Source organism: Rhynchophorus ferrugineus, unplaced genomic scaffold, assembly GCF_030347505.1.
Source record: "Rhynchophorus ferrugineus isolate W39M unplaced genomic scaffold, kcgeb_rfMv2 rfM1, whole genome shotgun sequence".
Taxonomy (NCBI): Eukaryota; Metazoa; Arthropoda; class Insecta; order Coleoptera; family Curculionidae; genus Rhynchophorus; species Rhynchophorus ferrugineus.
Window position 1 is genome coordinate 96,413,684 of NW_027472580.1, and position 26,492 is coordinate 96,440,175.

At 34.5% G+C, this 26,492-nt stretch overlaps 2 protein-coding genes across 4 annotated transcripts; one reads left to right on the plus strand and one right to left on the minus strand.

The window, feature by feature from the left end:
- Positions 1–5,444: 5,444 nt before the first annotated feature.
- Positions 5,445–25,146, minus strand: LOC143201626 (serine protease ndl). 3 transcript variants are annotated; one of them, XM_076412818.1, is made up of 23 exons: positions 24,905–25,146; positions 24,721–24,849; positions 22,695–23,343; positions 22,305–22,616; positions 22,023–22,243; positions 20,357–20,645; positions 19,735–20,307; positions 17,131–17,267; positions 16,907–17,068; positions 13,908–13,991; positions 13,551–13,742; positions 13,324–13,498; positions 12,607–13,127; positions 12,239–12,554; positions 11,788–11,967; positions 11,334–11,519; positions 11,128–11,269; positions 9,971–10,127; positions 9,726–9,914; positions 7,346–7,586; positions 7,175–7,282; positions 5,717–5,832; positions 5,445–5,661 (listed from the first exon to the last, which is right to left on the minus strand). In XM_076412818.1, exons 1-23 carry the CDS (start codon positions 25,053–25,055, stop codon positions 5,459–5,461), a joined length of 5,433 nt encoding a protein of 1,810 aa, XP_076268933.1. In that variant the 5' UTR covers positions 25,056–25,146; the 3' UTR covers positions 5,445–5,458. The 3 variants fall into 3 exon arrangements, with proteins under 3 accessions (XP_076268933.1, XP_076268925.1, XP_076268915.1); XM_076412810.1 differs by having other exon boundaries at positions 22,305–22,371; positions 22,432–23,343; XM_076412800.1 differs by having other exon boundaries at positions 22,305–23,343.
- On the plus strand, positions 14,046–16,900 carry LOC143201707 (uncharacterized). The gene is made up of 4 exons (XM_076412938.1): positions 14,046–14,200; positions 14,260–14,465; positions 15,804–15,995; positions 16,056–16,900. The coding sequence occupies exons 1-4, from the start codon at positions 14,046–14,048 to the stop codon at positions 16,886–16,888; spliced, it is 1,386 nt and encodes a 461-aa protein (XP_076269053.1). The 3' UTR covers positions 16,889–16,900.
- Positions 25,147–26,492: the final 1,346 nt, after the last annotated feature.

Consider the following 26,492-nt stretch of genomic DNA (forward strand, 5'->3'; position numbering starts at 1 on the left):
AGAAGTGATCGCTGAAACTGAGGCCTATTTTGAAGCAAAGGACAAATCGTACTACCAAAATGGTATCGAAAAATTGGAGGGTCGCTATAATCAGTGTATCACCCTGGAAGGGAATTATTTTGAATAAAAAAAACTAATTTTGACAAAAAAATGTGTTTTACTATGGTAGGCCGGGGACTTTACAATTGACTTTTTAAACGTTGATTTCCTTTTCTAAAATCTAGTATATTTTTAAAAAATGGCAAATTGATCGAAATAATGCTGATCAAGGAGGTTCCCAGACGATTCTGTTGCTTGTAGTGACGGAACCGTCCTGGTATATTGGGAAAGGCGGTCCAAGGGTCAAGGGCGCTGTAAGGCAACTGTTGCCTGATCGTACTGACCAATATTTGTCACATGTGTGTCGTGGTTATTTGCCGAATAAGCGGGTCACATTCTTGCGTGGTCCTGGCCACAGACAAACGTCCCGTAGCTGGGTCACTGAACGCCCAACATGGACGGCGAAAAGTTGCACGCGCGGCCGTATTTTTTTCATTATCCACATCACTAATTGTCGCACTTTTATTAAATGCGTTTGGTCGTTAAAAATAATTATCGTAGTTCCCAGTGTTATATTTGACAATAACCAAAAACCCAGTTTCTGGTGGTCGGCTTTCTCTCCATTTTTTTACCAACGTAGAAGCTGATCCCCTTTTTCAAAAGTTTGTACTATTGTGTAATAAACACAGAACGGCATTGTTGATGAATTACATAGAGGTCTCGTTCATATAGTTTCTTAAAGTCTCTCGAAGAGTATCTTGTTGATGTAGTTGATATACCAAGAAATAAATGTATTTCTTACAATTGTCTCAACTGCTAACGAGCTGGGTCAATAGGATTGTACTCTAGAATATTTAAATAGTATATTATTAATATTAGTTTGATGATTTGTTCGTATAATTTATAGATCTTGAGTTGTTCATTAAGTTTGTATCTATTCATCAATGAAAAAATAAAAAAAAACACTATGTGCACATTGGATACTTCTTTCGCTGACACAGAAACTAATACATATTTAAAATCTAATTTAAAAATGATTAAAATTATTTGATTTTGATAGCATTTTGTTAATATAGATGAGACTTGGGGTTACTGCTATAATCTTGAAACAAAAGAACTGAGGGCTTCAGTTCCAAAATGAAAAATCTTCTAAGAAACCTTTGACGTCTGTTTTTTGACTATTTCTATCAAAGCCATTCCATTTCCTAGGTCCCAATGACTATAGGAGGATGTTCATAACTCACCTGAGGAGGTGTCGATTATATTTCAAGCGAAAAGGAAGAAATTTTGTAAGAATGTACAATGTCAGTTTTTTAATACAAAGGAAATTTTGTTCATGACAATCATGAGATTTAGGTCTAGATCCCTTCAGGCACCACTCACGATTTAAAAGGTTTTTTTTCGTGTATTCGTCAAAAGCAGATTATATCGAGAGATAATTAAAATAACTGTACTGAATTCGGAAATTCGGTTCCCCAAAAGATCTGTTTTGATTTTATTTCTTTAATGATACTAAACAACCTAGTATATTCAATTTGATCACATTTGAGACTTCTTTTTGATTAGCATTAAAATTACACTTGTAAATTATTATTTTTATTCGATACATTAAAAGACATTCTATTTTCATTCGTTCGTTATTTATTTATAAATACAAATTAGTATTTCTCTTTTACTATAACTTTTCTCTATCTTTCGATCAACTTTACTATACTATATCACTTTCAACCAACTCGTATGGTAAAATTTTTCCCTCTTTTTATATATTTTCTACCTATTTAAACGTTTTTGAATCTTTTCCTTATTATATTTTAACGGGTATTTTTAAATTATTTACGGGTTTTAGCTAGAGTTATGTGTATTAATGCTCTATAAATGTCCCTAATCCGCAACTTTGTCATCTCGGCACATTTACTGGTACTCTAACCCCCAAGGCAAGAGGTCTCTAGATAAGAGAATAATGTTTCAAATACGAGAAAAAGTTTAAAAAATGGAAGGACAGTTGAGAAATTATATAAAGAATTACTAAAAAAAGGGCGTTTTAGTAGAAAAAGTAGACTAGTTTGCAGGAATATTGGTAAAAAATTACGGTAGGTTGGTTTAAGTGTTGTTTCTGGATATTCAAAACCTTTTGAAATAAGAATAAATTATTGGTAATCAATTTAGTTCTACATATTTCACAAAAAGACATGAAATGTAACTAGACTAAGACTAAGAAGTTTAAGATATGTAATTGTTATACAAAAATGTATAGTACACACATACACATATATTCTTTGTCATTCTAGTATGGGCATTAAGGAATGCTTTATTCATAGTATCTTGAGTTCTTCTACGCAATGTTCTAATCCAAATATTTCGATAAACCTCTAACTTTTGGCTTTCAACAATAGCAAATTAATGGGCCTTTTATCTTACAAGATATATGGTTCTAATAACTTGTTACTAATTAAACTCGACACTTGCATATTTAAATATGTTTTTCATTAACTTCTCTATGTAAATAACTTGCATAAATATTTCTGTACCACAAAAATCGTAGTACTACCTCTATATCTACTATATGTACTATATAATATTACTGTATATACTGCATAATGTTATTATATTACATACATTTAGTATATACTTGTAATATTCTAAATTTTTGTTTGTTTTGAAGAAACTAAGTAAATTAAACAATCCCCAGTTTTGTAAAGAAGAATAAGGAAGACTGGTCACACATTTCAATGAACTGTTGGTTAAAATTTACTTGAAAATGCTTTTGTTTTCACGAAAAATTCGAATCACGTTGACAAAATACGATTACTTTGATGTTTCGATCACTACGTGAGTCAGCATGTGATATTTTTAGCATTATGAAACTGGTCGTACTTGCAGAATACGTTTCGGGTATTAACTTATATACCAGATAAATAAAAAAAATATATGTTCGTGTTCTTTTCTGTTCTGGTTTGAAAGGTAATCGTTTCGTATCGAAAATTCTGCCCTTCGGACAGGTAGCTGTGTAATCTCAAGAATTTTCAGATGTCTGTTGAAACGGACGTTACGTTATTTTGTTAGACGTGAGCCTTAATGAAAAATTGTTTAGATCAAACTTTCATTACCATCGTTATTACAGTTAATTTATCAATAATTACCACATCATTTCGAACATTATTTACCAAAGCACATTATTCTTCTATATATTATAATCTTAATCCATTTGATTTTGCCGCCTGATCGTCGTATATTTCCTTTAACACTTGATTTTGGACGAGAAACACGCAAAATTTGCCTCAAACATTACATATCGACCACTAAATTGCGTACTTCAAACTTACTTATACCAAATTGTAATGATTTGCGAGTCACATAGCAGAATTTGTAAAATAAATGATGAGAAATTCTTCTTTAGTATTAGTTATAATTAACATTTAAACACGCCACAATTGTTGAAGAGCACTGAAGAAACTAATCTCCTTGACTTAGATACTGATATATCATTTTTGAAATGTGTAATGGTGGTTAATAACATTAAATATCTCTGATGATGTCTAAAGTGAATAACAGTGATGAACTACATGAAGAAAAGTCTTCCATTAAACTGTCAATTTAAAAAGGCCAACGTTTCTATAGGAAAACAATACTTCATCATATATTTCAAAACGCAATAAAGGTTCTGCATCAATTGCAACAACAAACAATTTTCCAACAAATTGAAAAAATAGAAAATATTTGTCACTTGCATCTTAACAAATCTAACTAAAGCTAATCTGTGTTAAGGGAGTAGACGACTTTTGAGTCAGAACTATTTTTATTGTTGAGCACTGTTACTAGAGAATAAAGGGAAAGATATATAAAGGAGAAGACACGGCGATAAATATGAGAAAGCCATAAATTATACGAGTAATATACTTGAAATTCGAACATGAATATGACAGTTTGGTATACTAGATACAGTTCAACTGAATTAGACTGAATATGTGTCATTATATATCCATATATTTTAAAGACGATGTTTTAAACGGCATTAAGAAATTTTACAAACTTAATTGAAAAATCACTAGAATACAGAAAAGTTTACTCCACTGTTCATCGATGTCGCTCAAGTTTTTGGGAAACTGTGGCACAAAGGCTACATGCTACACTAACAGGAGTAACACAGGGTAGTGTAATCTATCAACGGTATGCCAGTGATTTCCTAAATCATCAACATGAATCTCTCGCAACTTTTGCTGATAGCAACATAGTTATTTCTATAGTAAATGATCATAAAGAACCTGCTGAAAAACTCCAAACCTCCATTGATATAATTAACCCTTGGACTAAAACTTGGTGCATCCACTTATACGAAAAGAAGCCTGTACAAGTTAATTTTACCAATAAACAGGAACATTACTTACCTTTTAGAATAAATAATACCCACATCCAGATTCCAAAGAAGAGATTACGATCAAAATGACGAAAATGTATTAGCTACTTGAAAGAAATTCCAAGTTGTCTGAATACAACCTTTCCTTTGCTTTTATATAAGTAAATTGTGTATCCAGAAATAAGTAATTAGAAACACTGTTGATATTGTCGAAACAAGAACATCCATCAGGACTTTCAAAAGGATACTGTGATCAAACTATCGCCAAATTTCCCAGTAGCCATAATCAAAATGTATTCAACCGTTCAACATTGAGGCTATCCAGCTCATGGACAACACAATCTTCATGAGTTAGTGAAACAGTGTCAGTACAAATCAAAGAAGCAAAAGAACAAAAGTAAGTAAGGAGTAAAGATCTTAATTTAAGTATCACGTATTAATTTAAGTTAGAAATTAATTGCTCATTGATCTATACAAAAGCTATAATTGTTATGTTTTGCGTGTCTTTGTCCTATTTCCGAAGGTACTTATTATTTCCTTTCGCCGGTTACCCTTCGAATAGGTAGCTATGTTACAGAATCTCGAGAAATTTCCAATATTTATTAACTAAAACATTACAGCAATAGTTTCCTAATTAGTTGTCGGTAAATTAGTTAAAAACTGGTCCGAATTTGAAATCGTGTATTCTAGCTGGTAGCTCAGTAATTTCCAACTATTTTACCACATACCAGATGAAATTATTTTTAAATTAGCCGTATTCGCTACCGGTCCCAATTAAATTTAACAGTGACCGGCCTTCTTCGTCGTAAATCCGTTTTACAGTAATGACCACAGAAACAATTGGAATATAATTAAGCGGCCGAGAATCGAGTTAGGAAAATATGCCGCCTATTTTTTTAATTACGGACCACGTTTATTTCGTATTCGATACGCGCTGCCGTCGAAATGGGTCTCGAATCAAATTGGTCATCAACAGTTATCGGAGTTACGGCGATTAGAATTTATGATTTCGCCTTACCAAGCCCGGCCTTATTGAAACAAAACACATACGTTTACTAAAATGCTTTATATACAGGCGATAAATAATCTAAAACATTGGTCGTCAGGTACGAAGCTGACGTAGGGCTCGTTGCCCGTTCTCAGGCTGAGCTTCAGCTTGCTCCCGCGCTGTTTGCGGATCCATACCACGTAGAAAGCATCGAGGACGGGTCTGGAGGCGACATGACTGGATATATTTTTCGGTACTGGAAGTTGACTGGCACTTCCACCTGTAAGAATGTAGAGCATTTTGTCTGGAGTAGAGGGAGCTACTGGTGCTTTTACCTGTAAATCCGAGATGATTACACATTTCCTCCAGCTGCGACATGGAATATGAGGCTTCAAAACATCCCGGATGCCAAATACCGGCTGTCCGAGTCATCACCTCTCCCGCATTCGTTCTGAAAACGCAGATTTGATGGGTTTAGTCGCAAATCTCTGTCATATACATTAGTTGAAGTCATACTAGCATGGAAAAATATATACTATAAGAAAGAAGGGTCAGAAATATGAAGACAATGTTTCTGTTTCTATATATTATTTAAACAAAACATTTATGGGTAAAATATTTGTTTAAATGTAAAAACAAAACTAAAATGTTGTGTTCCGTGATATGAAGACTAAAATGCGTGCATTCTTTTCGAAAGAATCCTGCACTGCAGGCCAGAATTGGCTTTTAAATCATGCATTTGAATAAAAATGGTAATTACTATTATCAGTCGCTATTTTTTTGACCATCGACTGTTTCGACTGTTTTGCGACTATCGACTGTTTCGACTGTTTTCAGTCGATAGTTGCTAATGCAATGCTAATTAATATGCTAATATATGTGTTTGAATGCTGCTTTTGAAACAGATGAATCTGCGCTTTCCACATCAAGCAAACAGAAAACAGACAGTACAACACCAAAAGTACTAACGATTAAGTGTATATGTGGAAATATCAATTAAGTCTTGTTTGATTTGGGGGATGGGAAAAGCTATTAGAATTTCAAAGCTCAATTTTACATGTATCTTCCTATTAAATGTTGGTAGAAATGGCTTTGTTTTCATTCATACCGAACGAAGAGAATATAATTTACATATACTATACGAAATGTCTTAAATAATAGACATTTTTAGGAATATTCCCCTTTAAAATTATATTATTGGCCTAATGAAAAAAATTCTACTTTATTTAAGATGATTTAATGGGATTGTTTATGTTTTCTTTTGAATTTATTTAGCATTCTAATGTTAAATTGAATTTTATCCGATTGTTTTCAATTTTTCGGTATAAATATTCCTGTTTGTTGTGACCCTCTGGTGGTTCCCAAACTTGGTTACGATCTTATATATGGAAAATCACCTTCTATGTCTCTTTATTCTACGCATATTATGACGCATTTCAAAGGTGGCAATCTATATAATATTGTAGATTATATAGATTTGTAATTTTGCTTACTTAATCAAAAGTTAATTAGTTATTTAGAGTTAATCTTTTATTTTCAGAAGGTAATTTTTGTCATATTTTGCTGTTTTGATTCTTCTGAGAGAGAACTTCAGTAGAACAATAATTCTTATACAACATACTGAACATGGATACCAATTATTAACTAAATTAAATCGTAGTAAATGTTTAACTAGCTTCAATTAAGCTGTAAAAAAATTTTTAATAGATCAAGAAAAATTACAAAAGAAATTCTGCAAGAAAAGTTCAGAATAATATAATAATAATACATTATAAAAGAAAACTTCACCGTACATGTGATTTGTTGATTCTAGTGACATACAGGTAGCCTCGTCCTCGCCATCTGGACAATCTTTAATGCCGTCACAGACCATATCGTGAGAAACGCATTTATTGCTGCTTCTGAAAATTTCAATTGCAAGCCGTTTCAGATACCGCATTGTAAAACTATAACCATAAATGCACCTTTCGCATCGAAAGTCCGTCGATTTGCAGGTACACAGAGAGGGATCCTCGTCTGATCGGTCCATACAGTGGACGACCCCATCGCAGATCTTTTCAGGACTGGTGAGTTTCAGATAGTTTTTGCAAGAACATAAATCGGGTTCGTCTTCGTAGTCCCCGCAGTTGTTTACTCTATCGCAGAAAGACGATTTCGAAAAGCATTTGTTCGATGAGGGACATTTCAATTCAACTGATGTACACACTATGAAAAAAAAAACAAAAAAATATTAGTTTATGTTTTTAAGAAAGATTCAGTAGACCTAAAAAGGAGTCACAAATGTTTAAACAAAACAATAAACGTACAAATATCCTATAATCATAATATCCAAATAAATAATAATCACAAAAGAGGTATCTTCCATTCTAATTTCAAAAAATACAAATATAGCTCCACAAGTAATTCAAGACAAAACTACTGACCAAAGATGTATTGACATCTGGAGATATTTTGATAAAAAAAATGGCTAGAATGAAAGAAGTAATTACTCCAAGTACTGCAGCAACTTTACAGATTTAGCAGTATTTGGAAATTTCATTTATTGGGCGTTTAGAAAACCCATTGGATTTTTGGCAAACCTATAGACGCATAGAGACATGTATGGACGGTATAGTGGATGTAATAAAAGGTTGTACAAACTTTATAATATTATAAGAAAATAATTTTGAATGAAGTTATTTATTAGATATTTTTCTTATTTCACCTACTCAGTTACTTTCTACGATGAGGTGAGTCAGTGGTGTAAGTCCAGCAAGTGCAACGAATGATAATTACGTAATTTGATAATAGTTTTTGGTTGTTTTCACTCATTCCAATTTCTTGAATTGTTCTTGCATAATTTCAGGAAAGGAACATTTTCAATCTTTATTGTGGTGAGATTTTTAAAGCACATAATTTTCCGACTCATTAATTTTTTATCAAATATGATTGACAAACTCACTATGTATTGCGTTCCACATGGAATTTTCTCCTTTACAAGAAATAGCTTCGTGAAAAAAACGGCAAAGTTGGTTCGATAAAAAGGCAAACGAAGATGTGCAATATAATAAACAGGGCTTACTAAAAGTTATAAGCTTCCAAGCTTTATAAAGTATTATGGGCAAATTCTAAGGCTTTTAATTGCTGGGCTAGCAATCGATATAGTGACTAGTTCGAATTTGGGTAAAAAAATGTATGTGCGTTAAGAGAAAGTGAACTATCAACGACAATGAAAGATAATATCACGCATATATAATTGTCTGCGTCGTCAAAGATTGACTAAAACGTATTCCATATTTTAGGTTAGTAGGCTAGAACTTCTTTTGACACTCAACGGTGATCTTCGGTACTAGAAATAGCACCTAGGAAAATTGATTCCTGACCACCTGGAAAAATTGTTTACTTCATCATCGTACAAACAAGTTTCAATCCATATCAAAATCAGATCAAAATGATCAAGTCTAACAAGGCTTCTAATAAATGCAAAAGACAAAGAAAAAAAACTTTTGTAGGAAGTTCATTATTCACTGACAGATCTGACGAAAATCCATATGAAACTAATGTTTCTGAAGTGTTTGGATTGTGAGTGTCTCTTGTATTATGTAAATTATGGGCACACGAAGAAGGTTGAGTCGGTGCAAACTGACATTTGTTCCTGCGAACTCTATCTTCAGCAAAATAGCATACCATACATTACCCTATTTTTATTTATAATGTTAGGCTCATTTAATACGTCACCATTATGGACCCAGATCAAAATATCCTATCATGTTTAAATTTTGACGATTACCCGGAGTTACTCTACTAATCTTTGCCCAAATATATACCCAAAAGTGATGCATCATAGTTCATCCAATTTCTGAAGCCGTTGAACTAGTATTACTCAGAACACGTTGGTTGTAGTTATAAGCCAAGTGTTAATGACAAGTCTTCCAAGATTCTATACATTAATCAGTCACAGAAAGTTATGTTTCAAGTTTTTAATACAACTTTCAAATTGTCGAACTCAATAATTAGATGGATCAACTTTTCAAATGCATTCCTTAAATAATTGGGGGTTTTGTTTGTTTTTAAGGGATTGTTAAACTGGCAAAGTAAATAATAATTATTATAATAATCATAAATGTACCAAAATAATGGTATGTGTAAAAATAAAATAAATCAAATACAATTTAAAAAATGTTTAAATTTTTAATGGCTGATAATTTTCTAGTACCCCTGTGCGCCATCTATTGTGTGTACGCTGAAATAACCCAAAACGTTATAAATGCGTTCTTCGTCGACCTTTGAGCGAATGAACTCTTTTTACCTTTGTATACTACCGTAGGAAATCTATATTACAGGAACTACTCTACTAATCATTACCGCAGGAATCCGTCAGATGGCACTGTTTCTCTTTTTCGTAACAGTGCGCGTTGTTTTCGTCTTCACCAGCTGAACAATGCGGAATACCATCGCACACCTTGTTCTTCGTTATGCAATCACCCAATCTGCAGCGAAATCCTTGACAAGGCATGGAAAGGCTCCCTGGAGGAACCGTTTCTAATGCTTGTGCTGCAAGGAGAAATTCTTACGTACAATTCCGTGTTTTTATTTATTTGGCGCATTACCCATGATGGTGGATATTCTCGTCTTATGATATTTCAAGCTGGTGTATCTTTTCGCGTGCGAAAATCCACAAGGTCCTTTCTTCTCAGTGAATACCGCAGCAGGATACCATCCGTTTCGGGAGTCGCAGATAATCGTACCACTCCATTTACGTTTATTCTGAAATATACTACCATTTGGTAATCCTATCAAGCCTATAAATTAATTTTAACGGATTTATAATAAATTGTGCTACTTTGCATAAATCGCATCGGGTATATTTGTAACAAACTTCATATTGAAGCCTCAGTAAGCGTCATTTCGTCGAAGTGTGAACAAAACACTTTTTCAGTGTCTTGAAAATGTCCGAATTTATGCCGAATAAATTGCATTTACGGAAACTTTTACTCATTTATTCCAGTTTGGATAAGTCAAAACGGCGTCTGAAGGTCATTAAAAGAAGTGTTAGGCTTATGGAAACCATGCCCCATCGATTTCAACCTGTGAATACTGATTTCGATGTTTTAAAAGTGGTAATTAAGACACCACAATTGCAGTCGCAAATTGACTACAATTAATGGGTTTGAGCCGAGCACTGAGTGAAAAATGACCAGAATACAAGCACACGCATAACAATGTGTTTATCAGCGTGACAATGCTCGACCACATGTGGCAAAACCGGTGAAAACATACTTCGAAACATTAAAATAGCAAGTGCTATCCGACCCACCGTATTCTTCACACATTGCTCTTTCTGATCACTACTTGTTCCAACGTATGAGTCGGGAACTAACTGAGTCATGCTTTGCTTCTTATGATGGCGCAGAAAATGAGTCACGAATTAAGTAGATAGCCTCGTTCTTTTGAGATGAAAGGCGTAAATTGCCTGAAAGATGGGCCAATACTTTGAATAAAATACATTGTACCAATTTTTTTCAATAAAGCTTCAAAGAAATTCTTTAAAATTAATTTATAGGCTTAATGTATAAGATTATCACATGTTTTTCAATGGTAAATTCTGCAAAGGCGTGAAAATGGCAAGACGAATAATAAAATGAATAAAATGAGAACTGAAGAAAAGAATAAATGATGAAAATATTTTTATTAACTTAAAAAGATACTTGATAGATGTCTTTTCAAGTAAAAACATGATAATTATTATTATGGACAGTGAATATACCTTGCAGGATGCTTCAATTTTCTTCTCGAAGCACCTATAACCGACCATACAGTTCTTCATAGGTGTTAACAATAGAAATCGAACTTTATTATCGTGGTTCGGACCAACTGCGTAACATTTTTCGGTTTGTACGCCATCTCTTCTATGATTACATAAGAAAAATTGTTTATACTATGTTTAAAGCAAGACTGGAATATCGATCATACCGAACGTTTAAGTTGCTTGCTTGTACATAACGGTTGAATTTGATTTCATAGTCCAACCGAAGCATAATAATGTCCGTGCTATCTATTTGAATGGCTTCAATAACTTTTATGATTTGTTCGTGAGGTCCTTTGATCGGGATGTTCAGTTTACCCTTGCCAACAACAATGGTAACATATGATTTCAATCTAAAAAACACCATATTATATAAAAAAAAAATTTTTTTTTTGTATATTTTTCTGCTAGTGTCTTTAAATATTTGGAACAGGATTTTGGTGTAAGCCTAGACAGTACACATTTTAGGTCGGGTAGGACCAAAACCTGTATTTTTTAGAGTTTTTTTTTGAGAATTGGAGAATAAAACGATATAATTTTAAATAACAAAACTAAGACTCTGATCTGTTGATCACACTACGTATATCTTCTTGACAAAATGGCGTATAAAATATAGCTTACTTGGTGATACCATCAAAACATCCTATGGAAGTGACAACCCAAACGTTACTTAACAAGGTCCCCATGCACTTAAAAGTACCATCCGAGTAAATGACAGCAGTCCAAGGCGAGAAGTATACTTCGTTGGCCTGTTCCAAAGACTTGTGATTCAGAGTCGAACTCACCGAATTATTTGAGCAACTGGAACAATATTTATTTTTGATAAGTTGATTAATAAGTTCGATTTGAAGCTACGGGTTCTAGACAGAAATGGGCAAAATGTGTGCCACTAATATTGAACAAAAATATATCCACATGTGATTTCTAAATGGAAATAATTCTGACTCAAAACAAGAGTCTAATGAATGGACCCTTGTTTGTATTACATATGACTATTACTTATTACCGAGATTCAAAAGGGCTGAACTTATTAAATAAAACTATACAAAAGATAAATGAGATTATTTCTAACCTGATGTAGAGACCCTCGCAACATTTCGTACATTTCTCCTTGCGTTCTTGTGATATTTTACCATACTGCATGGAGTAAGTGACGTTAGTTGTTTGGTTTTGGATCGGGTACTTGTTATAAGAGTGATATTCCTCAAAGCCCAGCATGTTGCATATAACAGTTGACATTGACGCCACGTCGGTATTTATTGATGATGTACTATTGAGACAAAATGGCCTCCACTCACCCATATGGTTCACCGTGACTATACCACGAGACTTGAACATGGGATAATCGTCTTTGTCCATGCTGAGGGTATGTCCGTTGGTCAGAGACGCTAATTCGTGTTTGTGTCAATATTATTATTTAAAGCTTTAGAACAAACTTACCACAATGGAGCTCATCTTCATTCTGTGGACAATCGGGCTTGCCATCGCACCTTTTCGATAAATCAATGCATTTTTGGCTTAACTTGCAGGTATGTTGGGTAGAATTGCATCGGACGCAATCCATCTCATCAGTTAAATCGGGACAATCGGTGATACCATCACAGATTGCCGAGGAGTCAATATTCTTGATGTAATCAGCACAGGTACAATTTACCTCGTCTGTTCCATCTTCACAGTCTTCGACTTTATTACATCTCTGATGAATTGGTACCATTTGTAGTAAAATAGAGCACTTGAAATAGTCATGAATGTCCGAGTGAGTTTGTAATAACAAAACACCATTATTACTTTTCCTTGATTCAGCAACTTCACCGCTATTGAAATCAGTCGTATGGTCATTTGGTGATTCTGTAGTTTGTAAAGTGCTACCTAGAGGTAGTAACTCGTCTAATGGAGTTAGACCTTCGAAGAACGCTAGGTCGTCTTGGAACCCTTTGGTGTCCAGTGCAAAGTTATTAGATCTGGTAACAATATTGGAATATTGGGTTAAATTGTTAAAATATAGGATGGGCTATCGCTGACAATACTTTCTGTGTCCAACTTTACACGATTAAGACTTCCAAGCCAAAAACTATTTAAAATTATTTACAAGTAATATAATAGTATTATATAAAGTCAGCAGATTACCCACCCTATCTAATTTTGACACCATCTTACTTTGACTTCTTAAATATATCCCTAAATCTATTTTCGCACTCAACTTCATCGTCCCCTAGAAGACAGTCCACTATTCTGTCGCATTTCCTCTTCTTGGGAATGCATCGCCTCGTACCTCTGCATATATAACCCGGACATGTCTGCAGTGGGTTCATGTAAGTAAATTTGTTCTCTCCTGCGAAACTGAAAACGGTAAAATATCACCGAAAGAGGCTTTGAGTTCTTACTGGTGTTTTCAGCAATCCATCCTAGGTATTGACTGACTTTGGTGTAAACTCCGGGTTCGTTGGGTCGCCCGCAACCCTCACCATGGCTCACGATTCCCGCCAGGTACCACTGGTTGGGGTTATTAGGATTTCTGCACATCAAAGGTCCCCCTGAATCTCCCTGGCATGCATCACGACCACCTTCTACTGTTCCTAAGTATAGAGTGTGGAAAAGTAAGGTTTGAAGAAGTAATCCGTGTTTTTAACATATCAAGTTTCTTTACATGTACATTTTGACAAACCTTTTTAAACCATATAAATGTTCTAAGTAATCTAGGATAGATATTATTGATAATAAAACATTACGTTAGCAAGTACCTGCACATATTTCGTCCTTATCGGTATCCTCCCTATGTTTGCAGTGGCCGAGAATGGGAACATCTACCTCCCTCATGTGGTCAGCTGAAATAATGACATTACACATTGTTTTTGTCAAATCATTTTGACAGACGAGAAATGGATATCAACTTAGATAGTCATGTGGATTTCACCGAGGAGCAAGAATTTCTTGAATCCGTGGCGAAGAAGAAGGTGGAACTCGAGAAAGAACGCGCCAATCGAGAGCAAGAGTTCGCCATGAGGTTTGAGGTTATTAAGGGATATTTTTCGAGGTATTTCCGTTTATTGACATTGAGACTGAATCATAAGCTGATACCTGTTTCTATTTCAGACTTTCATGGCGTCACAAGAGAGGCTTCTTTCTGTCTGTGATATCGCAATGCAGCTCCATGACAATGTTGGTGAGAATTTTATCGTATGTAACAATATCATATGAAAAATTGGCTGCATACGCTGATGTTAAGCCTCATTGTACCTTGGAGCTCGATCAGATTCTCATGGATCACGATCGTACACTAGAGAATAATTGTCTTCGAGGTACTACAACATTTATTAGTCTTTCATTATAAGGATATAAATTTTTGTTTTTAAATATATATAAATGTTACATTCATTATCTGGAGGTAAAGTGTTTGGCGAATTAGTAAGTTAAACAACAAAAATAACACGTTGCTAATTTTTCTTAATTCTTGTCCAGTCTTTTTAGTTTTCTTCCTCTATTGCTTTCTTTAAGATTTTCAACAGTTTCAGTAATTTATGATATATTTCGCACCTTTCTGATGCTATTAAATTTGTTGCATTATCTAAGTGGAATCAAAGTGATATTGAAGGTCCAAGAAAATTGTTAAATTTATCAAGCTTTCATGCCTACTAAGTGTTTATAGATCTTGAACAATATTAACTGTTTCAAAGAATAAAGTGGTCGGTTTTCTTTATGAATGCTAGGTTAGAAAACATTTTATAAACGCATTATATTTTATAAGAACTATAGTAAAGCTTTACAAACTGATTAAAAAAAACTGAGCAAAAGAAGAGTTGATGAGTGGCGTTTTTAAATAAACAATGAAGATGTTCGCATAGAGCCTTCTTCAACACTAACAATTATAACAGACGAAATATGGGTTTACAATTATTATGTTGAAACCAAGATATTATCTTCCCGGGGAGAGATTCTGGATTGCCAAGGCTAACAAAGATCGACAAATTTGCTCAAACCATAAGGTTATTCTCACTATGTTTTTCTATTTGATTCGTTCATAATGATGTCTTACCAGAAGATCAAACAGTCAAGTTAAACGCGGTTTGAATGAAGCTATTTGTAGAAAATAATTCATGGGTTTTATATTATGATAATACATCCGCTTGCAGCTTATGATTTATTTGTAAAATTTTGATAAAAATGACACTGCAATCTTGCCTAGGCCTCTATGTTCATCACCTTGTGTGATTTGTGTAAGTTTCTGTTGCAAGAACACCTTGCCGAAGTGTTTTTGGGAAGAAGCTCAAGTATAAGTTCAAAATATTTAATGAGGATTTCTTTGAAAGGAATTAATGTAGATGAATGCATGTAATCCTTTAAAAAATAGAAATTCCCCACACACATCTGGTACCTGTATTTCCATCATTCATATTTAAACATTCACCCTCCATAAATTGAGTGTTTTATAATCCTAATTCTGGATTTTCATTTTGTTGGTCTTTACGTCAAGATCTTCAAAAATTTCGATTTTTTTCCAAATTGTCTTTTTATCAGATCTTTTCTTTACTGTAAAATAATGAAATCTATTTTAGCAAATAATGTCAAGAACAAATGTTATAATGCATGTTATGACAGAGGGCGAAATACTAAACTGTTTTAAATATTTCAATGTCTAGATTCTGGAAAACAAGACTTAGAATGGATAGCCAGCTTGACTAAGGAGAAGCAGCAGGAGATGCTTTTACAGCTCCTTATTGTCGGTGGACGCGGTTTGACGAGAAAGCTTTATATACCACTGTTAAGCTTGTATAACAGGCGAGTACAAGAACAGCAGCTATTAAGAACCGGTGAATTAAACACAGAAGCTAGTAAATTAAATTCAAAATACTTTTTCTTGAGTATAAAATGATATTATATTTTTTCTGTAGATTTAGAGGAGTTGTTACAGTCTAATGAATTTGATGATATCGACAAATATCCGCAAGATCATGCCATGTCTTTGGAAGTAACCAAACTGAGAAAAAAATGGGATGAAGGTATTCAAAAATATCGCGAAGAGATATTTGCTGCAAGCAAAACAGCACTGGATGCGAAAGGCAGGAAGCAGGACAAAAAGGAAACTGCGCGAAAGAACAAAGGCAAAAATGCGGACAAGGACGATATTTCCGACTGGATCTCTATTCTCCCCATTTGGATCACTAAAAAAATCTTCGCACACTTCGACAACAAGACACTCCAGAGTTTCAAGAAAATCAACGTGTACTGGTCTTATGTGTGCGATGGCGTGATCAAAGATCGTCAAGCTAGAAAATCCATCGACGAGACTGTGGAAAAACTCATGAAAAATGTTGATTTGGATGTCTTAAAGCAGTGTGAAGCGGAAGAGCCTTCAATTCCCATGCCCAGGATTATCAATCCAGGTGAGAGGAAACTGAAAAAACTCTGGACAAGAGGTGCTACCATCGACAAGATACGACCAAAGATTCGTCAATCGGAACAAGCTCAATTTTCTGGTATAGCATCCGGAATTCCAGCTGAAGACTCATCCAGTAAAGCGTTAAATATAGTCAAAACTTTTCCGAGAATGATCAAAGAAGACCTGCTGATGTACAAGGAATATCCTTGTCTCATGAAGGACGTCAATATTTTGATCAATGTTGAAGCCGACATCAAACAACAACGAGAGACGCTGTCTTATTCCCTTAGCAGGAGCTTAAAAGATACGTTCAGCATGAGTCAGATAACTTTGTCAGATTGGTGAAATAAAGTTTATTCTTACGATCCGCGCCGTGTTCCATAGTCGCTCCCCAACCGACGGTGGTACAGATGGTACCAGCGTGAGGTCCTTTCAGATAATCCTTCCCGGCAGTGGCTTCTGAAGGGAGACATAGTGGTCGTACAAATCTGTTGTATCTGACAGGAGCTGATAACTTCATTAGGGCTACAATATAAACAGGTGTCTAGTTATTCAAGGTATAGTTGGGGAATCCATTGGTTTGGTACCTATATCGTTTCTTAGGTTGGACTTGCTGTACAACTCATGTGATATGACCTGGCTAGCCCATCTGCGTTGATCCATGGGCGAGTAGGAGAAGCGACGAAGACATCCGGCTTGTATTTCGTAATAGTACTTCCAAAACCTAATAGAATAACATATTATTAATCATAAGTCCAATGTATTATCTGGGCCATCTTTTGGTTTATTGTTATTTCAACATTGTTTTACGATTGAAAAAAGTTAAAAGATATTGATTTTCGATGTCAAAATTATCTCTTCGATAAATCCTATTTTAATATTGGAAAAATATACATGGGATCGTTTTTAATTGTATCACAATTAATATTTAAATAATATCTTCAAAGGTATTTAATAAGTAAGTATGAGTAAATTTATGAAACTGTTTTTTTTACAGGAGATAAAATAATTATTCGTCAAGACAATGCATCCTTCTAGGACTTCTTGAACTGTTTTCATGTCTCTGTTTTCAAATATCGCATTTCGACAATCTTCAATAATCCAACAAAAAAGTAGAAAATTTATATTTTACCAAGAGCATATATAGGAATAATCGTATAGTAATTGACCTGTATGCAGTTATTTATCATTTTAGCTTTGATATTAAATTATTAGAAACTCCTTTGTCAATAGGTAGAAAAATAGTGTATTGAAAATATTTTCTTTAACTATTAAAAACGTTGAAAGAAATGTCGCTAGACTAGACTTTGCCTTTCTGTGGTTTGATATTTCTTAGCATCTAAACAGAAACAATTAAATCCTATCCATCTTATTCGGGTACTTTCATTCTTTTCCAGTAGGTAGAAGAGAAATATAAACATACACTAGATTTCCCACTATACAAAGAAGCTCAGGTATTCAAAGAAACAAATGAGTTATAAATTTTGGGTGCATTTGCAAAAATATTTATCATAAGAGTAACTTTAACAATGTATTTTTAACAAAAGAGGAAAAACATACTATTGAACTGGTTGGTTATAATATCTCGCAAGCGAACACTGACATTTTCAAATCTCAAAGACTTAACAGGTTAATTGAAAAGTCCCCGACCTGACACATAGATGGCGATACTAGAATTAAATCCATATGTTTTTTAGTTAGCACTAATCCTCAAGAGATGCTTGTACAAATTTGACAGCTGTCGGATCATTGGTTTGTGAAATTAGCATTTTCAGTGAAGCAACTTTTGTTATTGTGAAAAAAAAGGATAAAAAGGGATTTCGTGTTGATAAAATATTGCTTTTTGAAGGGAAAAAATATAGTTGAAGAAAAAACTTGACTTGATGCCGAGTTTCCGGACACTGCCCCAGGAAAATCAACTATCAAGGATTGATATTCTAAGTTTAGACGTGGTGAAAGGAGCACCGAACACGGTGAACGCAGTGGACGCCCAAAAGGTTGTTACCGACGAAAACATTAAAAAATTTACAAAACGACTTTGAATGACCGTCAATTGAAATTGAATTAAATAGCAGACACTCTAAAGATATCAACTGAACGTGTACATCATATCATTCAAGAATATTAAAATGAGGTATGAGAAAGCTCTGCGCAAAGTGGGGGGCGCGCGATCTCACTTTCGACCAAAAACAACGACGAATTGATGATTCAGAGCAGTGTTTGAAGATAATCAAGCGTAATAAACCCTAGTTTTTGCGTCGATATATGACAATGGATGAAACATGGCTCCATTATTTCACTCTGAAGTCCAATTGACAGTCATCCGGGTGAACTGCATACGATGAACCCGCTCCAAAGCATGGGAAAATGCAACAGTCGGCTGGCAAGGTTATGGCGTCTGTATTTTGGGATACACATGGAATAATTTTCATTGACAACCTTGAAAAAAGGACGATCAACAGCGACTATTACACAGCGTTATTGGACCGTTTGAAGGACGAAATCGCCGAAAAACGGCCGCATCTGAAGAAAAAGAAAGTGCTGGTTCACCAAGACAGTGGACCGTGTCAAAAATCCATGAATTGGGCTTCGAACTCTTTCATCGTATTTTTTAGATCGGGCCACCAGCGACTATATCTTGTTCTCAGATCTCAAAAGAATGCTCACTGGGAAGAAATTTTCCTCGAATGAAGAGGTGATTGACGAAACTGAGGCCTATTTTGAAGCAAAGGAGAAATCGTACAACAAAAATGGTATCGAAAAGTTGGATGGTCGCTTAATCAGTCTATCACCCTTGAAGGGAATTATGTTGAATTAAAAGAACTAATTTTCCTAAAAAAATGTGTTTTACTATGGTAAGCCGGGGACTTTTCAATTGATCTGTTATTAATCATTATTAGATAATTGTACACTATATTGTGCTATAGGTTTGTCGCGGCAATAGCGGTTTCTTTGTAATGTTTACATGAATTTCTTAACGAACTATCTGCAATCGTAGAATCTAAAAGTTACAAATTTATACTTATTAAGACTTGTAATGAGTGACTTGTGTAGTGTACTAAAATGTTGTCGTTGATGTATGTGATTTTCCCTATAATTAATATAATAAAGTATCCTTTCAAACGATATAATTTCTATAGTTATTAACATTGTTAAGAAACAGATGGCTTACGTTATATATAACACTGTACCTGTCCACGCAATGTGAAGCGGTCAATATCCACGACTCACTGATAAGAACTCCGCCACAATGGAAGATGCCATTTTTGTATATGGATACCAGCCAAGGCCAAGCAGCAGGTTGACTCGCACGACCTCCCACTACCCTGCTTTCCTTTAAGATGGTAGCATTATCTGGAATTTCCCGCCGACTGAACGTTTTTTCTAAAATTTCTATCGTTTCATCCAGTCGTTTCTGCCAGTGGTCGCCGCCAATTACTCCTCTTATTTTTCGTCCGAGGGCTTCTTCATCATCATCTTTGTTCTCAGAATTAGAGTCGGTCTCTCTCGCTAAGCCGTCATTCTTCATCTGGTAAGCTCTCTCGAGGTCGCTAAGCATATCTTCAATGCTAGTATCGATTTCCTGCGACCTGTACGGATTATTAACGAGGAACCGAAGCCCGCAGTATAGCGGAGGACACTCGACGAACGCTGCTCTGTCTTGGACGCAGGTGTTCACTAAGCTTACTTGATCGTTAGGAAGGATGTTGATAAAGAGACCTTGGTATGGGTCTGTAGTTAGGGTCATGTGTGATTTCGGGATTCTGTAATCATTAATGATGGCTTGACGAAATGGTGCTGAAAAAATCTTACATGTTACTAGGGCCGGCTTCAACTTGACACACTTGGAGCGCCCACAACTCGGTCCCAAAGCACGTGGGATACCATGTGCCCTTGTAATTCCGATGTAGGAACCCGACGGAGTTGGATATTTTCGTTAATGGAAACTGTCCGATATGGTCCGCCAGGATGGAACAGTCCATCTCATCTTTTCCGGTGACCTCGCATTGCTTGATGTTGTCGCATCTTTGAGTGATAGGGATGCAGGTCGATTTTCGAAACCTGGACCAATCATCGCACGAGAATTCGTTTTCCTCGCAGCCTGAAAGCAATCATTTTTAAATTACGCACCAAAATGGAAAGTAATCCACGTTTAAATAAATATAATTATTTTGTTAAAGCAAATTTATATCTTTAAATTAAATATATTTTCCTTGAGTGATATTAGTATTTTCGGGTTAATGTAAATGAGGTCTAATGTTCATTGCCCATCAAAGGTATTTGTGTAATATTTTTTGCTTTACTATTTTCACCTGTTAATGCTTTCAGTAATTTACTTTTAAATATGACAAATATTAAAAATCAAATTAGAAAATTATTATCGAATTTATATTTATTGATACAGATAATATTTTATTCAATTAGTTTATTTTTGAAAATAATTTAATTGTATGTTTTTATATAATCTCTTGGTGTGTCCTAGTTTTGCTAGAAAACATATTTTTGCTAATCCTTATTCAATATGTTGAGAAATTAACATAGCAAACTTTATCAAAGGATTTTACAAATGGGCACCACACCAACAAAAATTTAATTAATGATATTGTTTTACTATTAGCCATTAAACTAGTCCATTTATTGGTCGAGTTGTTGAAGAATTTTGTTTTGGTACGACTCGTGAAAATTTGGTCAAGGAAAAATGAAACTTGATCCAATTATTGAATGATGGTTTAATGCATGAAATGCTTTACAATATGTGCCATATCAGATATTTCTACATGTTAGTAGAGTTTTTGTTAAACTTTTGATGAATGCACTTTTGTTGTTAATAATATTGAGCGTTAGCGTTTTATTACAGTTTATTCTTTCACACATGTAAGTTTCTTGTCTATATATATTTTTTTATATATACAAAAACTATTAAAAATTCTCTTCCAGTCATCCACATTAAAAAAAAATAGTTTTTTATTTAGTATGTTTGCGAATGTTTGAAACAAGTAAATCTTATCTGTTTTTTACATTCCCACGTTCTATTTATGTAGTAAAAATTGAAACTGAGTTATAATATTTGATAGGGATGATAGAGTAATATACAGAGCAGGCTCATATCAAATATTAAGTAAATCGGTTCAAAATAACTTGAGATATTATGTTTACCATCTTGAATAAACAAATTCGAGAAAAAATCATTTAAAGTTTGCGCAAATTTTTAGGCATTCAGCCTTATAATGTCACTTTATAACATACTTATATATTTTTAAGAAACGATTATTGAATCAATACAATAGGCATTGTTCTACTTCAAAATAAAAATTTTACTGCGTCTTTTCTCGCAGACAAACACTTTTTCAAGTCTCTTTTGCAGATTTTGATGTCACGTTGAACGTTGGACGTATGAATGAATTCGATTCCTAAAAATCCTTTTATGGGCATAAGTTTTCAACGCTAAAAATAAGAATTTTTTTCTATATTTACTCACCAAAACAACCTTGTTCATCTTCACAATTGGGACAGTCGCAGTACCCGTCACAGACTCGTATTTTCCCAACTCTGTCTTTGCAGGAACAAGCAGTCTCGTCACTAGAATCGTCACATTGCACTTCACTATCACAAATATGCCTGTTCTTGATACATTTGCTGTTGTCTAAGCAAGCTTGTTCGCCTAAAGGACACAGAAGAGAGGCTTCGCGACTATTGTTTCTGAAAAAAAGACACAAAAATAACTTTATCATATATCCGAAACATCATTGGACAGTACTACTTTTTCACTATATTGATATTCTCCATGAGACCTTGTAGATTCGACGCCTGCCTTCTTACTTCAATGCCTGAAACACCAGCCACATTGTTGGTGGGCGTAGGAATCGGATTGCAAATATAAAACTGACCTCCAGGGGACGCCACCTGAACGGGATTGTTCATGCTTGCCCCGTAGACGTTAGGCGGGATGAAACCCTGGACGAAAGAGGGCTGAGGTTGGTACATGGGCTGAGCCGTTTGGGTGAAGTGTGGTACGCCGTACAGGGTGGGGGGGTTCAGGACGTACATGGGCTGATTCTGAACGCGGGGCTGACTAACGGAGATAATCTTTAGGTAGCCTTGGTCATGTAGATTGCCAACACTCACTGGTGGCATATACGGGGATACGTACGGGTAATAGCAAGGATTCATCAAAGCCTGGTTGCTGGATTGGACGTCTTCGGTAGCCGGAGGGAAAGCGTCCATTTTACTTTTGCCTCGGAACTCGCCTTGGCCGGCATTCGAACGGAATACTGTCTCGGGACTAGCGTTTTTTTGAAAAGAACGTGGTTTTGGTGGTGGAGGTTTTTTTGAGTGAGGTGGTGCTAAGACTTTTTCGCGATTTGCTTCTCCTCGGTTAACAGATGATATCTGAGGGTTATGGGGATTTTTGTTTGCGTAAAACTGTTGTGGAGACGATCGTAATATATTAAAATCACCACCCATTGATCCGAACTGATATGGCTGCATATATGGATTATAGAAATTTTCTTCGTACATGTCCGCTTGACGTTTTTTCCGGTTTTGGAACTCATACTCGCTGAGGCTGTCAATTATTTCGTTGACGTCACAAAACTCTATGACCTGAATGATGTCATAATCTTGTAAAATAACACAGCAGTCTTCTCTGGTTTGTGTTCGTCGACAAACATCCATTTGATCGTCGAATTTTCCTGACTCGAATATTTTCTTGAGTTCATGCGGACTGATAGTTGTTGGTGTTGGAATAAAGTCGACCATATGGCTGGGGCTTGGTGGTGGTATGCTGAACAGACGAAATTCTACAAAAAATCATTGATTTTTATTAAGATTATTCTGAAGATCTTGAGTGAGATGTTTTGGATAATTTGCACATTCAATAAATTTTATATTATATACTCTGAATTCAAATGTTCTATATATATTTATAGAGAATAAGGAAGTGATAATAAGTTATAGAATAGCAGTAGTATAGCTAAAGATTACTCAATAAAGCAAAAGAAGCAAAATAAATTGTAAAAAGTACTTAAACTTTTCTACATTCTATACAATTGAACGATTTGTCAAACCTCAAGATAATATACAATGTTCTATTAGAGAGCTTGAAAAAATGTGGCAAAAAATAACTCAAAATGTCTGGACCAATTGATACAATCTCGTGCGATCTCACTTTCGACCAAAAACAACGACGAGTTGATGATTCAGAGCAGTGTTTGAAGATAATCAAGCGTAATAAACCCTAGTTTTTGCGTCGATATATGACAATGGCTCCATCATTTCACTCATTCATTGACAGTCATCCGGGTGAACTGCATACGATGAACCCGCTCCAAAGCATGGGAAAACGCAACAGTCGGCTGGCAAGGTTATGGCGTCTGTATTTCGGGATGCACATGGAATAATTTTCACCTCGAACCTCAAGATAATATACAATGTTCTATTAGAGAGCTTGAAAAAATGTGGCAAAAAATAACTCAAAATGTCTGGACCAATTGATACAAGTCGGAAGTTTATTTGAGTATTCAAAAATCTTTATTTACTATGTTATTTAATTTTGTTCCGGAAAAAGTATTAAAAAAATGCAAATTTTTGTTTGGTCCATTAGAGGACAACAAAAAGAGATATGACTGAAAGGAAAAACAGAAAAGTGAGTATATAGGTAAGAGAGAAAATATTATAGAAACAAAAAGTTGCCAATAATGGAACCAAACTATAAAAACAAAGAAAATCTTTTAGCAGAATAAGACCTTTTACCACACCAGAGGTAAGTCATGTTTGAAAGGTAAGGGAAGAAAATGGATAGTAAAATATGGAAATAAATAAAGAGTGGAATATTTCGATAAAATTTGAAATGATGAAGTTGAGGAGGAATAGTAGAGAAACTTTTTAACATAACGTCTTTCAAAGAAATAAGACATAAATTAAGTGAAGATTTCACTACTTAATGTAACATATGAAGTGAAGAAATGCAATTATATAAAAGTTAGAATGCCACAGATCTTGTTCGTTTACTTTCTGAAGGTATATCTGAAGCAATCTAAGAAGATGACTTTGGAAAGCCCACATAATAAAATAGCAACCTATAGCCTTCATGGTTATACTATGTGCAAATTATATGTATTTAGATTGATATACCAAGGAAAACAACAAGCAATTGTTACACAAACTATACAGCCTACCTTTATTTAGGAATCCTATAAAAAGTAATGTCACTATAAACGAAAGAATAATACCCAAAAATAGCAGCAGCTTCACCAAATACTTGATTTCTTCTTTTTTCTTTAGTTTTTCTTTTTGGTCGTCACTATCTAAAAATATATATATTTTTTAAAAGTTGTTCTATAGAAGCAAATAAAACTTTACCAGCTGTGACATCATCGCTTTTATTCAGATCGATCGTCGTCATGCCCTCTGGCTCCCGAAAAGGTTCGGGACTGGGAGATGACTGTTTCGAATCGTCTTTTCTCGTTTCCTCTTCATGTTTCCCTTTGGAAGCGTTCTTGGGAACGACCATAATGTAGTACCTCAATAATATAACATAGTACCATTCGTAAAACGACTATTCATTCGAAACTATTCCAAAACAAACTGTAACCCACATAATTGAATGTTGAAGTAATGTAAATAATTGATTGTTTTACTGAGTAAACATTATTGCATAATGCGTATAACGCACACAGGCGCGCGATATTGTTTATTCATCATATTTTCGTGACATAGCTCTGGAGAAAATCATTTATTATTTATATAATTCGATTCTATTTACACTGCACAATAATGAAAATGTTTCTAGCTTTCGAGCCAAATATGCATCTGTTTATTATAAGAATGATCATAAAAATGCCTAATAAGTTCTTTTTTTGTAAGACTTCTTACCAATATTGCAAATATTATTTAAACCATGATTATATGAAATAAGATAAGCGCATATTAGTTCCAAAGTTCCAAAAGGTTCATGAGTTAAACAAAGAAGCTAAAGCTTGGGTCTCACAAGTAATCATATTCGAACTAATATTTTACCTACTCTACACATGTGTGCGACAACTAGAAAATATCATGATGGCTACATTTGCTGATAATACCGCGATTAGCACTGTCGGAGACAACAGTGACACGAACCCGAAAATTATACGAAGTCATATGAAAATTATAACAGGCAAGTATTTCGGAATGAGCCTTGATGGAAGACTTCGCAATCCTCTGGAATGAACATGCGGATAAGTAAAGGAAAGAACTGGAATTGAAATATAGGAAAATGTATTCGTTAATTGGAAGAAAATTACAATTATCAGTACATAATAAATTGCTATTATATAAGCAAGTAATAAAACCTATATGTCAAACTACTAAACCAAAGTCAAACTACCAAGTATTGTAGTACACTGAGATATTACAGAACTGATTTTCTTATACCGAGACTTACAGATACCGACCGTCACTCAAGAAATCAAGAAAACTGCAAGGAAACTTGAGGACAGACTCCATTCTCATGTCAATATCGAAGTAATACACCTCTTGGATAACACCAGAACAGGAGACAGACTCAAAAGAATCAACCATTTCGATCTAGTGTAGTGGAGTGGGGTGGGGTGCATTTTATAGAAAAACAGTATTCTTAATACATAAACATTATTACACCAGAGACTAAGATAGGGCCGATGGATCATCCTAGATATATACCTAGCGTTGTGACGTAATTACGTTTGTTTATATTTAAGAAAATTGTTCAATTTTAAGTTTACGAATATTATAATATTTCTTCTTTTATGTTGTTTGAAGGTCTAATTTATTAGACCATTTAACTGTTTTTGTAATATTTGTGATATGGGAGAAGAGTTGTGACTTCATACAATCTAAAATATAGCATTGTATCGAATGTTTAGTGAAGCCAGGTGAAGATAAGAAAGGCACGGAACGAACAGAAATCACGTGACTACCAAAAAGGATATTT